The following is a 12086-nucleotide window of genomic DNA, read 5'->3' on the forward strand; positions in this document are numbered from 1 at the left end:
AGAGACTGTCCTGAGAATCCAGCCAGGTCAATGCCAGACTGGTGCCCACACAGGCAAGAGACACTTCTAGCCCCTGCCCTGCAAGGCCTCAGAGGCTGCTGTAGCTCAAGTCCAAGGGCAGAACCCAAGATTGTTCCTGGAGGGAAAGTCACTGTCCTCCAGAAGACTGGCACTGGGGACTCAGGACCAGAACCTAAACATCTGTGTGACAGCCAAGGGGGAGGATCCAGAGGCAAAAGCATAACATCTGACGCTCTGAGAAGAACTGAGTCACCACCAAAGTCACCCAGATCCCAGTTCTAGAACACAGGCTTCCTTCTTCCTCCTGTTAAGACAGAGGCCCAGCGTCTGCCATTACACCCATAGGAGAGAGACTCATCTCAGGTTGGGGGTGACCGCATCCTTAAGTGAAGGGGCTGGGTACTGCTTCCTTCCCCTTCTCCCCAAACAGCCAGTCTTTGGGAGGGCTCATACCTCATTGGTCCAGACTTGGCAGCAAGACGAGTCACCCATTCCCATCCCTCTCTGCCCTGGAGTACCCACAAACTGGCCACACACACACCCTTCAGACTTCGCAGCTGTTTTATTATTAATATTATCTTCTCCTTTAAGCATCCCTTTAAGGGTGAAATGAAATTCAACCATTTACAGAGAAAATGATTTCAGAATGTACATATTGATTTTCCTTTACAAAAAAAAATACTATTATTATTGGTGTCCTTAAATTATACATTTCCCAGAGCCCTGCTATCTGCTTGGGTGAGTCCTGTCTTCCCACCCTGACTCTCACCTTTGTTCCCAAAGCTTCACTATGCCTGCCCCTGACACCAATATGATCCCTGGGTGAACAAGGCCAGCTTAATGCCTGGTGTGGACAGGCCTCCTTAGGTCTAGAGGTCACAGGCCAGTGGTTCCTGGGGAGTATGCCCACATTCACATTCAATTCATTTTCCCTTCATATTAGGGGAATGGTCTGGGTTTCCCCCCAAATTCCCAGTGTATGCTGTGGTTATATGTTAAACTCTTCAGACCCCACCTTTCACAGCTGGCCCCTTGGCCAGGTCTCCTCCTGCCTAGCCTTGGCCACAGCCTTCCCTCCACAAGTCTGAGGGGGAAGGCCAGCTGGGAAGGTCTGTGCTTTCCCAGTGCCCTTCCCCCACTCTGAACTGTGGGCAGGAACCCTGATGGCCTCGGGAGGGTATCCACAAAGCAGCTGAAGGTGCCAGGAATATGGGGGTGAGAATGCCATTCAAGGCGGAGGCATGGCTCAGAAGCACCCAGAGGCTGCCTGTCACAGGGTAAGTAGACACAACTTAGGAGAGTGCCCTGGATCAGATAGACCCATAATCTCAGGGACCCCCTGAGACACCAAGAGGAACCAGACAGGGAGGCTGCTTTGAAGGGGGAGATTCCATGGGTGGTGTTTCCTAAATGGAAGGGGAAGAGCCATAGCGTCCCTCAGCCTGCTTCATGCCTGCCTACCAGAGCTGCTCCGAGGTTGGTTCCTCACACCATGTCCATGCATGGCACACAGTCCCAGACTGAGCTATAAAAAGCAAATCCCCCAGCAAGCCCTGATATGAGATCCATCCAGGAAGTGGGAGGATCAGTGAGACAATGTGGTTGGCCAAGAGGGGGCTGAGGGGGCAGTGGGCCCTGAGCTGTACAGTCTTCTAGCCAGGAGGATTCCATTCCTCAGACTGAAAAACAGACAGACAGACAGACAAGACAGGCCCTGCACTGCTTTTTCCCTTGCTTTAGAGGTTCCCCAAGGGCTTCCTGCCTCAGGCATCTTAGAGAGCCACAGAAGGCTCCAGGTCCCAGGTAAGAGGACACTGAACCTGTGCTCCCACACCAACACACAAGCATCATTTATGTACAGGGACACATGAATACAGACATGTACAAATACACACCAAGCATGCACCCATGCCCATAAATATACACACACACACAAACAGGCAGCCCTGCATACTGGCATCAAGGGAACATCTAATGGGGCCTCAGGGAGGGGTACCCATTCTTCTCACATACCTGTAGATGGAAGATGGGGAGTGGCTCATTCAGAACAAGAGCAGGGTCCCATGATGTAGTCACTTGGACCCCTCCCCCAGAGGTGCTACTGGTTCTCCACAATCACCCTCTTCTTCAGTAATAAAACTCCCAAGTTGAGGTGGGGCATATGGCAGCCCAGTTTGGAACTACATTTCCCAGTTTCCTTTGCAGGTACCTGTGGCCATGTGGCTAAGTCCTGACCAGTAAGATGCCTTCAGAAGCATTTCTGGCTCATCTTCACAGTAAAGGCTTTGTACTTCCCCCTGGCTTTATCATACGAGCTGGTGCAGCCACTCTATCCAGAATTGCAAGGTGTGTGTGAGGCAAAGCAAGCTGCCTGTCACTCTGGACCATCTCCCTCTAGACAAATTAATTAGAAACAAGTTCACTGTTTGCTGGGGTCTCCTACAGAAGCATACTATCTGCTCCAACAAATACACAAGGAAAACGAAAAGGAATGGGTTGACATACAACTGACCTTAATGTCTCTTCTTGGACCCCCAGGAAAACCTCCTGGCCCCTAGCATGCCCAGGAGGAACACAAGAATGATTCTACCTGGGATGGTGGTAAAATGGGACTGGGTGCCAGCAGGGAGTTGATGGAGATAGAGAGATGTTGAAGCCTCTTATCAGTCTCCTTCCCCCAGGTCTTCCCTACTACGACTAGCTGTCCATACATCCTCCAGCTCCCATCCCATCTTGAGAACTGGACCTCTTGAGGAGTCCTTCTTGCAAGCAGCTGAATGGATATTCCACGGACAGCAACAGGAAAAGTGAGAAAATCACTGAGGCCAGATTTGGAGCCAGAGGGAAGACTCCCCCGGGGTTCCCCAGACACCCAGCATGTCAGCTTATAGGGACAGGAGCTGGGACAGCCTCTAGCTCCATCCTCCCAGCTGGAAGTGGCCTCATCCCATGGGTCCAGCACTTCTGAGGATACTGCAAGTGTCCCCAGCTGTCTCTCAGCTGGGTACTATTTCCCATCACTTCTCTGTCTTATGGGCCAAGATCAAGTGCCAATACCCTTTCCTGTCCCTCCTTGCTAAGTGTTTCTTCTTGCTCCTGGCCCCAAATGCATCTATTTACAGAGCCCTGGGAATGCCTAGCATGTATGCCCCCTTTCCCATAGCAGGTCCAACAATTCAGGATGTCAAAGGTGAGCTTCCCTTAGTCAGGTTGCAGTACCACATCCCTCCCCACTCCCAGACACCACCATGCTCCCCCTAGGGGCAACTCTTGCCCACAGCACTCTTGGGGACAAAATGCTGCATAGATGATTGTACTTGCTCCTCTCTTCTGGCAAGGATTTTTCCTTCTTTTTTTTTTTTTTTTTTTTTTTTTTTTTGACCCTTAATTCACAAGCGCTTGAGTAGAGAGGGCACCCACAGCACTCCTGGATCCCTTTTAAGAGCCTCCAGCAGGCAGAAGGAGATCAAACGTAAGAACGGAGTAGCTTTTGCCTCACCCTGGCTGGCCCTGTAAAATCACACAGCCCTAGCCCTCCACTGTGTCCAACTTGCCCCTTGCAGCAGGTGGCCTTCCCTCCAAACCTGGGCTCCTATGCCCACCCTCTACCGTGCTCCTGGGTTCCTGGTAGGGGTTGTCCAACAGGTATCGGAACTGGTTGTAGTGTTTGAGCAGATACTTGGGCGCATACATGTGCTCGCTGGGGTCTGCTGGCGGGTACTCCTGCTGTGTGCCATCAAACCAGCCCCCGGTGCGGATCAAGTTGCGTATGTAATTGAGGTCCCGCTTGTCCTCGTAGTCACCCCAGCGGGGAAAGTCACCGTTCTGGGCGGACACGAGTTTGAAGTAGATGCCCTCGGGTGTGAAACACCAGGAGCAGTGCCAGCCCGCGAAGTGCAGGGGGCTGCCCAGCGACCACTGCACCAGGATGTGGCCAGTGCGGTTCTCGTACTGGCGGAAGTTAGGCATGGTGTAGTACTGGCGACGACGCAAGCGGATGCCATCCAGCCCGTACACCGCCTGCAGCATGTCCACTGTGCAGCCTGACACCACCTCCAACGTGCCCGGCTGCTTCCAGAAGAAACCATACAGAGACTTGCGCATGTGGAAGGCGAAGGGCTCGGTCCAGCCGTCGTAAAGCTTGAGGAACAGCACGCCGTCCCGCGCGGGGATCTCATCCGCGTCGTCGATGATGAAGACGTCATCCGGCCGCAGGTTGCGCAGACGAGAGACGCCGTCCTGGGTGAGGAAGGTGCGCAGGTAGTCGTCGGCAATCCAGCCATCCTGCCGGCCACCCAGAGGAAAGTGGTCCAGGAAGACGTACAGCACCTTATGGCGGATGTACTCGAAAGTGCCATTCGTCAGCATCTCTCGGAACTTGAGCGGCCGAGGCTCGCCATAGGCCGTGAAGTTGGACTCACACACCACGAAGGCGTCCACCACGTCCCCCAGCTCATGGAAGCGCACGTCCAGCAGGTCAAACTCGTGGTTGATGTTAATGGCATTGATGACCCGCCGTGGCACCTCCCTGGGCACCAGGCGCTCCTTGGTGGGCAGGTTGGAGTACTGCACCACGGTGGGCACCCCGCAGCTGGGTCCGTGCCAGCCGGGCAGGCACACGCACTCCACCCACTTGCGCCTTGGGCTCCGGCCACCAGGGCGCTCTCGGGCGCTCAGTACATGCCTCGTGGGGCGTCTCGGGGGACCCCGTGCCGAGGAGCCCTCAGCCACTTCCGGCTTCTCTGGCCGCCCCCAGGATGGCTTCTCCAGTATCTTGGTGCCTTGTTTGAAGCAGACACCCCCGGCTTTGGTGCGCACGAAATATTCGGTGGTGTCCTCGGGCAACACAAAGTCCATCCGGTGGAGTTCCTCGGTGGCCTTGCTGGGGGACAGTGGCTGGAGCAGGGGGGAGTGGGAATACAATGGAGTCCGCAGCAGGTCAGGGCTACCTGGCTCGGGACTGGCCTGGGGCGTAACAGGCGCATTGTTCCAAAAGAAGCTGGATACTAGGTTAGGGCTGAGGGACGCCAGTTCTCTTGGGAAGGTGACGTAGGATAGGGTTTTAAAGAAGTGCAGAAAGGAGATGAGGCACAGGCCGGCCATACAGAACATGAGAAAGAGCTTGTAGCGTCTCATCTTCATCCTGTGGAAAGAGAGCCAGAAGTCAGGGCAGCCTTGTCCTAAGGAGGACGCTTGAGGGGAGTCCCAACCCTGGTGAGAAAGAATGTCCTGTACTAGTCACCTACCTTCTGCCATCTAAAGGTTCACTCGCTGCACAAGACCCTCAAAGTCCATCAAGGAAGCTGCTCCCTGCTCCCACAGCCCTAGCTCTCGAAAACACCCCCCAACCCCACCCCAGAAATCTTTCCCAGGTGCAGCTTCCTCCTCTACCTGGAGCCACACCCTGTCAGCAAACTGCAGGGCTAGACTTGGCTCCTGGAGCCCAAAGCAGGCAGGGAAAATCTCTTCCTTGAGGGTAGCAGGTCACAAAGATTAGAGGTGGAGGTAGGAAGCTGGCTGCAAAGCTGCCCCAGGGGGCTTGTCTCCACTGCCCAAGAGTGCTGTTTCCTGTGTATGAGTAGGAGCTTGCATGTGTGATTGTAGTGCATGCATGTGAGTGTGTGTGTGTGTGTGTGTGTGTGTGAGAGAGAGAGAGCGAGAGAGAGAGACAGAGACAGAGAGAGACAGAGAGAGAGAGAAGCTCATCCCTATAGGGTAGCAGGTCATAAGAGTTGATTAAGTTGATTATACTCTTTGGTTTTGAGACAATCTCACACTATAGCTCAGGGTGGCCTGGAATTCAAGGCAATCTTCCTGCCTCAGCCTCACAGTCCTGGGATTGCAGGTATGAGCCACAAGGCTCCAGCAATTTTAACTTCTTTTTTTTTTTTTTTTTTTTTTTGTCTGAGACAGGGTCTCACTGTGTAGCCCTGGCTGGCCTAGAATTCAATATAGACCAGATATGCCCCAAACTCAGAGATTTTAAGACTTTAAAAATAAAATCAAGCTGGGTGTGTAAGCACACACCTTTAATCCTAGCACTCAAACAACAGATTTCTGAGTTTCAACCAGCCAGGGTAGTAAGCTCTGTCCCAAAAATGAATGAATGAACATGCCTTTAAAATGAGCACGTCCATGTGGCACACACCTTTAATTTCTGCACTGGAGAGGCAGGAGGCAGAGGCAGGAGGATCTCTGAGATTGAGACCGGGGGGAAAAAAAAAAAAAAGAATGAATAATGAGTAAGTCAAGGTTCCTGTCACTGCTAAACTGATCTCTAGCTATAAAGGAGATGGAGCAGTGCTACTTCTCTGATGGTCCACTTTTCTGTTCTTGGTTTAATATATTCACAGATCTTACCATATGTGACAGTAAATTCAAAGTTGTTTTCCTCAAACAATGATAGTTTTTAAAAAATATTTTATTTTAGTTGGGGTTTTTTTTGTGGTCTTTTTGAGACAGGGTCTCCCTGTAGCCCCAGCTGTCCTAGAACTCACTATGTAGACCAGGCTGGCCTTGAACTCACAGAGATACACCTGCCTCTGCCTCCTGAGTGCTGGGATTAAAGGCATGCGCCACCACACCCAGCTTTATGTGTATTTTTATGTGTATTTTATGTGTGTATGTATTGCCTACATGTAGGTAAGTGCACCCATGTCATGCGATGCCCAAGGAGGACAGAAGAGGCTGTTGAATCCCCTGGAACTGGAGTTACAGACAGTTGCTAGCTGCCATGTGGGTGCTGGGATTCGAACCCAGGTCTTCTGCAAGAAGAGCCAGTGTTCTTAACCACAGAGCCATCTCTCCGGCCCCAATCAATGATAGTTTTAAAAAGATTTTCGCTGGGCATGGTGGCACACGCCTTTAATCCCAGCACCTGGGAGGCAGAGGCCAATCAATGATAGTTTAAAAAAGATTTTCGCTGGGCATGGTGGCGCACGCCTTTAATCCCAGCACCTGGGAGGCAGAGGCAGGTGGATCTCTGTGAGTTCAAGGCCAGCCTGGTCTACATAGTGAGTTCCAGGACAGCTGGGGCTACAGGGAGACCCTGTCTTAAAAAGACCACACACAAAAAAAAAATTAAATTAAATCCCGCACAGAACTCTTGGGTTGTTTGGGGGTTTTTTGTTTGTTTCTTTTTTTTTTTTTTTAATGAATGGCTCTACTCACTGATGTGGGATCTGACCATTTGCTATTCATTTGTACAGTTTAATTTATCAATTAGCTTATGAATGTGGCTGGAGATGAGAGAAATAATTACAAGGAATTTAAATCTTTTCTATCAAAAGAATGATCACAATGGAAATGCATGCCTTTAATCCCAGTACTCAGGAGGCAGAGGCTGAAGCAGGCAGATCTCCCTGAAGCCAGTTTGATCTACCTAGCAAGTTCTAGGCCAGCCAGAACTACATAGTAAGATTCTATCTCAAAACAAACAAACAAACAAACAAACAACCACAGGGATTTAACGTCTATAATGCTATCTTGTAATCTTCCCCACTTTATAAATTTTTTTTATACAAAAGCCCAAATGCATTTCCAGAACCTGATGGCCCTAAGCAGCCAGCCCCCTGACCCCCTTCCTTTATTTCCTTCATGCCAATGCTTTGAAAACTAACTAACCAAGAAAGACTGAGGTCAGACCCCAATCAACAGGGGAAAGACACAGTACCTTGCATTAGGAAAATAACATAGCCAGTTTCCCACTCAGTGGGCTTGTTCGCTACCCAAATGAGGCGATGCACCCTTTTGCCAAAGTAAAAACTGCCTTGCTGAGCTTCCATCTCTTCGTCCGAGTGTTCTTTGTTTATTATCAGCGGGGTCCTTGGACCTCAGATTTTATTTCCCAATAGAACTGCTTATCTCCTTATAGCTTAAATAAACCTCCAGTTTGGGAATATTTGTGTTTTTTCCAGATAAGTTGCAAAAACAGGACAGACAGCCCCTTGCATGCTTCTCTTCTCCCCTATTGCTAGTCTATACCTCAAGACACTTGTCACAAGGAGGAAACACACACTGACCTGTCACTATTGGTCAAACTCCATAATGAGACTTTTATTGTTATTTTGGTGGGGGTTTGGTGCTGAGGATAGAACCCAGAGGCTCCATCATACTAAGCAGCATGTATTCTACCACTGGCTACACTCCAGAGAATGTATTTATCTCACTGAGTGCTTATCCTGTGGTCATCTTGTGTAGGGAATGTACTGCTGACTGGAAGAATCCAGTCCATCTTAGCCTGGAGCTAAGAGAAGTCACATATATCCTTGTGACTCATGAAATGACCTGGAAGGATCACTACTTGCCTAGAGGTTGGGAGGGGCACACTAGGTGGCATAAAGGACTGGGATAGGAACCTGGTCTTTGGCCTCTGGAGCTGTCTTTCGAACACATTTCTTCCTTCCACCAACATTCCTTCCTTAAAATGTTCTTTTCAGGGCTAGGGATCTAGCTAAGTAGTAGAGTACTTTCTTGTGCAAGGCCCTGGGATAAAACTCCAGTAACACAAGAAAAACAAACAAAACGTTCTTTTCTGTAGTTTGTTTGGTTCTCTCTCCAGGTCATCTCTGTGTCCCACCATACTGTCGCCATTTCTGAGGGCAGCAGGGTGTAATGGAAAGATACACTCTTGACCAGAAGCAAGCTCCTCCCTGGGATGAGGGCCTGGAGTTTCTGGTGCACCACGGATGCTCAGTACACTTTTGTCCTTTAAACACTCCAGGCTAGAAACCCCCAACAGGATCTTCTTCCAGCTACATGGTCCTAAGGCACACCTTGCTGAAATATTTGATCCAGAAATCAGCTTTCAAAGACCATCTCTCTGACCAGGACCTGGGGTAGTTCAGGGAGAAGTACACAGGCCTGTGGGTGAGGTGGGGGCTTCCTCCTGCTTCTGCATCTTCAGAGGCTTCACCTCCAAGAAGGTCCCTGAGCAAACAATAGTCCACCTGCTAATCCTGCGGGGCAGGCCACAAGGTATCCCTCTGTCTCCAGTTTAAACGCCTGTGCCCTCACCTGCCTAAGTGGGGCTAGTGCAGCTGATTGTAGGCAGGGAAAACAGTTGGGGGGGTCACTTGGGGGGGTGGAAGTGGGATAGCTGACCTCTGCTAAATTTCAGCTGTCCCAAGGCAGAGGTGGGGATTGGTGCACTAGTCTGGGGGAGAAAGGAGCTGCTCCTTGGCAACATCCCAAAGTGGGTCCCAAGGACTCCTTTCCACATGCTGTATTCCAGCCCGTTTGGAGAAGCGAGGCCAGTTAGGCCAGGCCTGATGAGGGCAGGTGGACGGGATGCCTTCTGTGGCAGCAGCAAGCAGGCAAGAGGCAACACTGGTGCCCAAGGTATTGGCAGTGGAAGCCTACAGAATGACGGCCCATGTGTGCAGGGCCCAAACACAATAGTCCTTCTGGAGGACTCTTTCTTTCTACATGGCCTGCTTATACTGGGCCCACAGCCCAGTACTGGTTGTACTGAGTTAGCTCATGAGCTACTGAAGTGCAGGGCAGGGGCTGCCACCCAGACTAAATCCCCTAGTGGCAGCAAAGACAGGGTGAAAGGAAGGGAACTTCCTGCTGGGTAGAAAGGGCTCTTCAGGCCCATGAGGTCAGACTGACCCAGCTGCCCCAGGCTCTGGGGTCAGGCTGGCTGTTGAGATCTGGTTACACCTGGCCAGCTATGCTTTTCAGAAGACAGGCTCACCAGATTCTGGATCTCTCCTGACTCTTTGGGTCTCCCTATATACTTCTTGATAAAGTCAGGTTCCATGTTGAGACCCATGGAACTAAGCATGTTTCTCTCATCACTCAGGCTGCTAGGAGGCTTAAAAGCCCAGAGCAAGTCAACAACACCTCTAGACCACATTCTCTTGGACTCCTTCAATTATGGATTCATGTGGCATTTGGTGGGGGGGTTGTTGGGTTTGGTTTTTGTTTTTTTTTTTAATCATTTATTTTATTAAATGCCTCGAATACATTTTTTTGGACTAAGAACACATGTGAAATGGAGTAACAAATACTGGCACTCAGGGCCTTGTTTAAATCTCTCAGTCCCAGAGAGGTCACCATGACCATGGTTTTTTACTGACGGGGAAACAGGACTTGGAAGGATGACGAGACTTTCCACAAAGCATATTGTAACAAAGAGCGAGTTGGGGCTGGCATATGAATGCATGTCCCCAGGACAATCCATCAGCAGTGCAGGTGGCCAGGTATGACTAACACACCCACTGTGGTATCTCTGCCTCCATTACAGAGCATCACCAAAAACCAGGTGGGACAGTCAGCCTCACTGACGCCTCATACCAGCTACTGTCTTAAGCACGCTGCACACACCCTCACGCAGTCTTCCCAACCTGCAGCAGATACCCATATCATCCCTTTTATAGATGAGAAAACTGTGGCCAGCGGGGTGAGCTAACTGGCACAGTGTCAAACACAAGTGGTCAACTTCATACTCAATTCTGCAGGACCAACTATGGCATCTCAGACAGTGGGAAAGCATTCTTGAGCCCCTTCCATCGGCCAAGTTCAACCCAAGTGGGATAACAGGAAGAGAACATGAAGTCAGCGGCCAGTCACCATCACCTCTAATCCGTGTGACCTACATCCGTATCTCTGCTGTGTGCTAGCACCTTGCCAGGCACTGGGGACACATGGAGACAGGCAGACCTCACCTTGCCTTGTGGAGTTTGCTGGGGTGGAAGGGAAGGATGCTGTGGTCCACTACATGTGAGACACGCTCTGTTATGCTGGAGAAAGAGTCCTGTCCTGGAGAAGAATGAAGTGGGTGTAAAGGACAAATGGACAGAGGATCAGAGGTGCATGGGGTGGCAGGGCAGGCTCCCTGAGAAGTGACTTCAGGAACACATGAACAAGCATTACTTCTGAGGGTCTAGAGGGACTTTCTGGAGGAGATTGGCAATGGGAGGGCAGAGGGGAGATTAGCCTTCAGCATTTGGGGGCACTGTCCAATGGGAAGGGGACCTAGAGGGAGCAAAAAGGCAAAGCCAGGGTGAGCTCCTCTCCTCTCCCTTCTCCCGACTTGTGATACTTTTCCTCTGCCCTTGGATGGCAGAACTTCAGGCTCTCCAGCCTTGAGATTCCAGGGCTCGAATCAGCAGTTCCCTAGGCTCCCCAACTTTTGGCCTTTGACTGAGAATAACAGCATTGCCTTCCTACTTCTGTGGCTCAGACTTGGACTAAGCCACCCAAGCTGTCTCCTGAGGGGTCTCAAGCCTACAAGAGGCCTTCTGTAAGACCCTCCATCTCCACATTTAAGCTCCCCATTAAATCCTCCCCTCTTGCATATGACATCCCTCTGCAAAGACCTGCCTAGCATAGTGACAACCAACAGACTCAAGAAAGGCTAGGGCTTGGGGAAGAATGCTCTAAGCAGGAGGGGGTAGTTCAGGCAGGAAGGGTGGGGCAGTGAGCTGGGGAAGGTTGAGAGCAGGGGCTGGCCAGATCACTCAGGGTTTGAGGCCAGGGTCAGAAATGTGACTTGGGCCAACAAGATGGTTCAGCAGGCAAAGGAGCTTTCTGCTAATTACCTGAGCTCAATCCCCAGGACCCACATGATGGAAGGAGAGAATCAACTCTTGAAAACTGTCCTCTGACCTCCACAGGCACTACCACGGCACAAACCTCCCGCCAATAAGTGAGTAAATAAATCAATGTAAATTATTTTAAGTTAAAGTACTATGGCCTGGGGCTGGAGAGATGGCTCAGTGGTTAAAAGCACTGACTGCTCTTGCAGAGGACCTGGGTTCAATTCCCTGAACCTACACATGTAGTGGTTAACAACCGTCCATCCATAACTCCAGTTCCAGGGTATCCAGTGCTCTCTTCTGGTCTCCTCAGGCATTGCATGACATGGGTGCACTTACATATATGCAGGCAAAACACTTATATACATACAATAAAAATAAATCAAAAAATTTTTTCAATTTAAAAAAGAAACTGTGACATCTAAAGAGGGTTGTGGAAAGGGGGTTGGCTCTGCATGATGGCAGGGTGCAGGGACAGTCAGCTTTGGGGGATCTGCTAATGAACTGGATGGGAAATGTGCA

General features: G+C 50.6%; 1 protein-coding gene across 5 annotated transcripts in view; it reads right to left on the reverse strand.

Annotated features, from left to right (window-relative positions):
* Positions 1-564: 564 nt before the first annotated feature.
* The window catches only part of Mgat3 (mannosyl (beta-1,4-)-glycoprotein beta-1,4-N-acetylglucosaminyltransferase), a 36410-nt gene continuing 24888 nt past the window's right edge, over positions 565-12086 (reverse strand). For 4 of the 5 annotated variants that reach the window (XM_008851221.2, XM_008851223.2, XM_008851222.3 and 1 more), the window contains exon 2: positions 565-5164. In XM_008851221.2, the coding sequence (XP_008849443.1) occupies positions 3550-5163 (1614 nt within the window). In that variant the 5' untranslated portion in view covers position 5164 and the 3' untranslated portion in view covers positions 565-3549. Of the gene's footprint in view, positions 5165-10691; positions 11144-12086 lie in introns of those variants that run through there. The other variant, XM_029555094.1, reaches the window with a different exon arrangement.

The sequence above is a fragment of the Nannospalax galili genome, unplaced genomic scaffold (assembly GCF_000622305.1).
Source record: "Nannospalax galili isolate Female #2095 unplaced genomic scaffold, S.galili_v1.0 scaffold445, whole genome shotgun sequence".
Classification (NCBI taxonomy): domain Eukaryota; kingdom Metazoa; phylum Chordata; class Mammalia; order Rodentia; family Spalacidae; genus Nannospalax; species Nannospalax galili.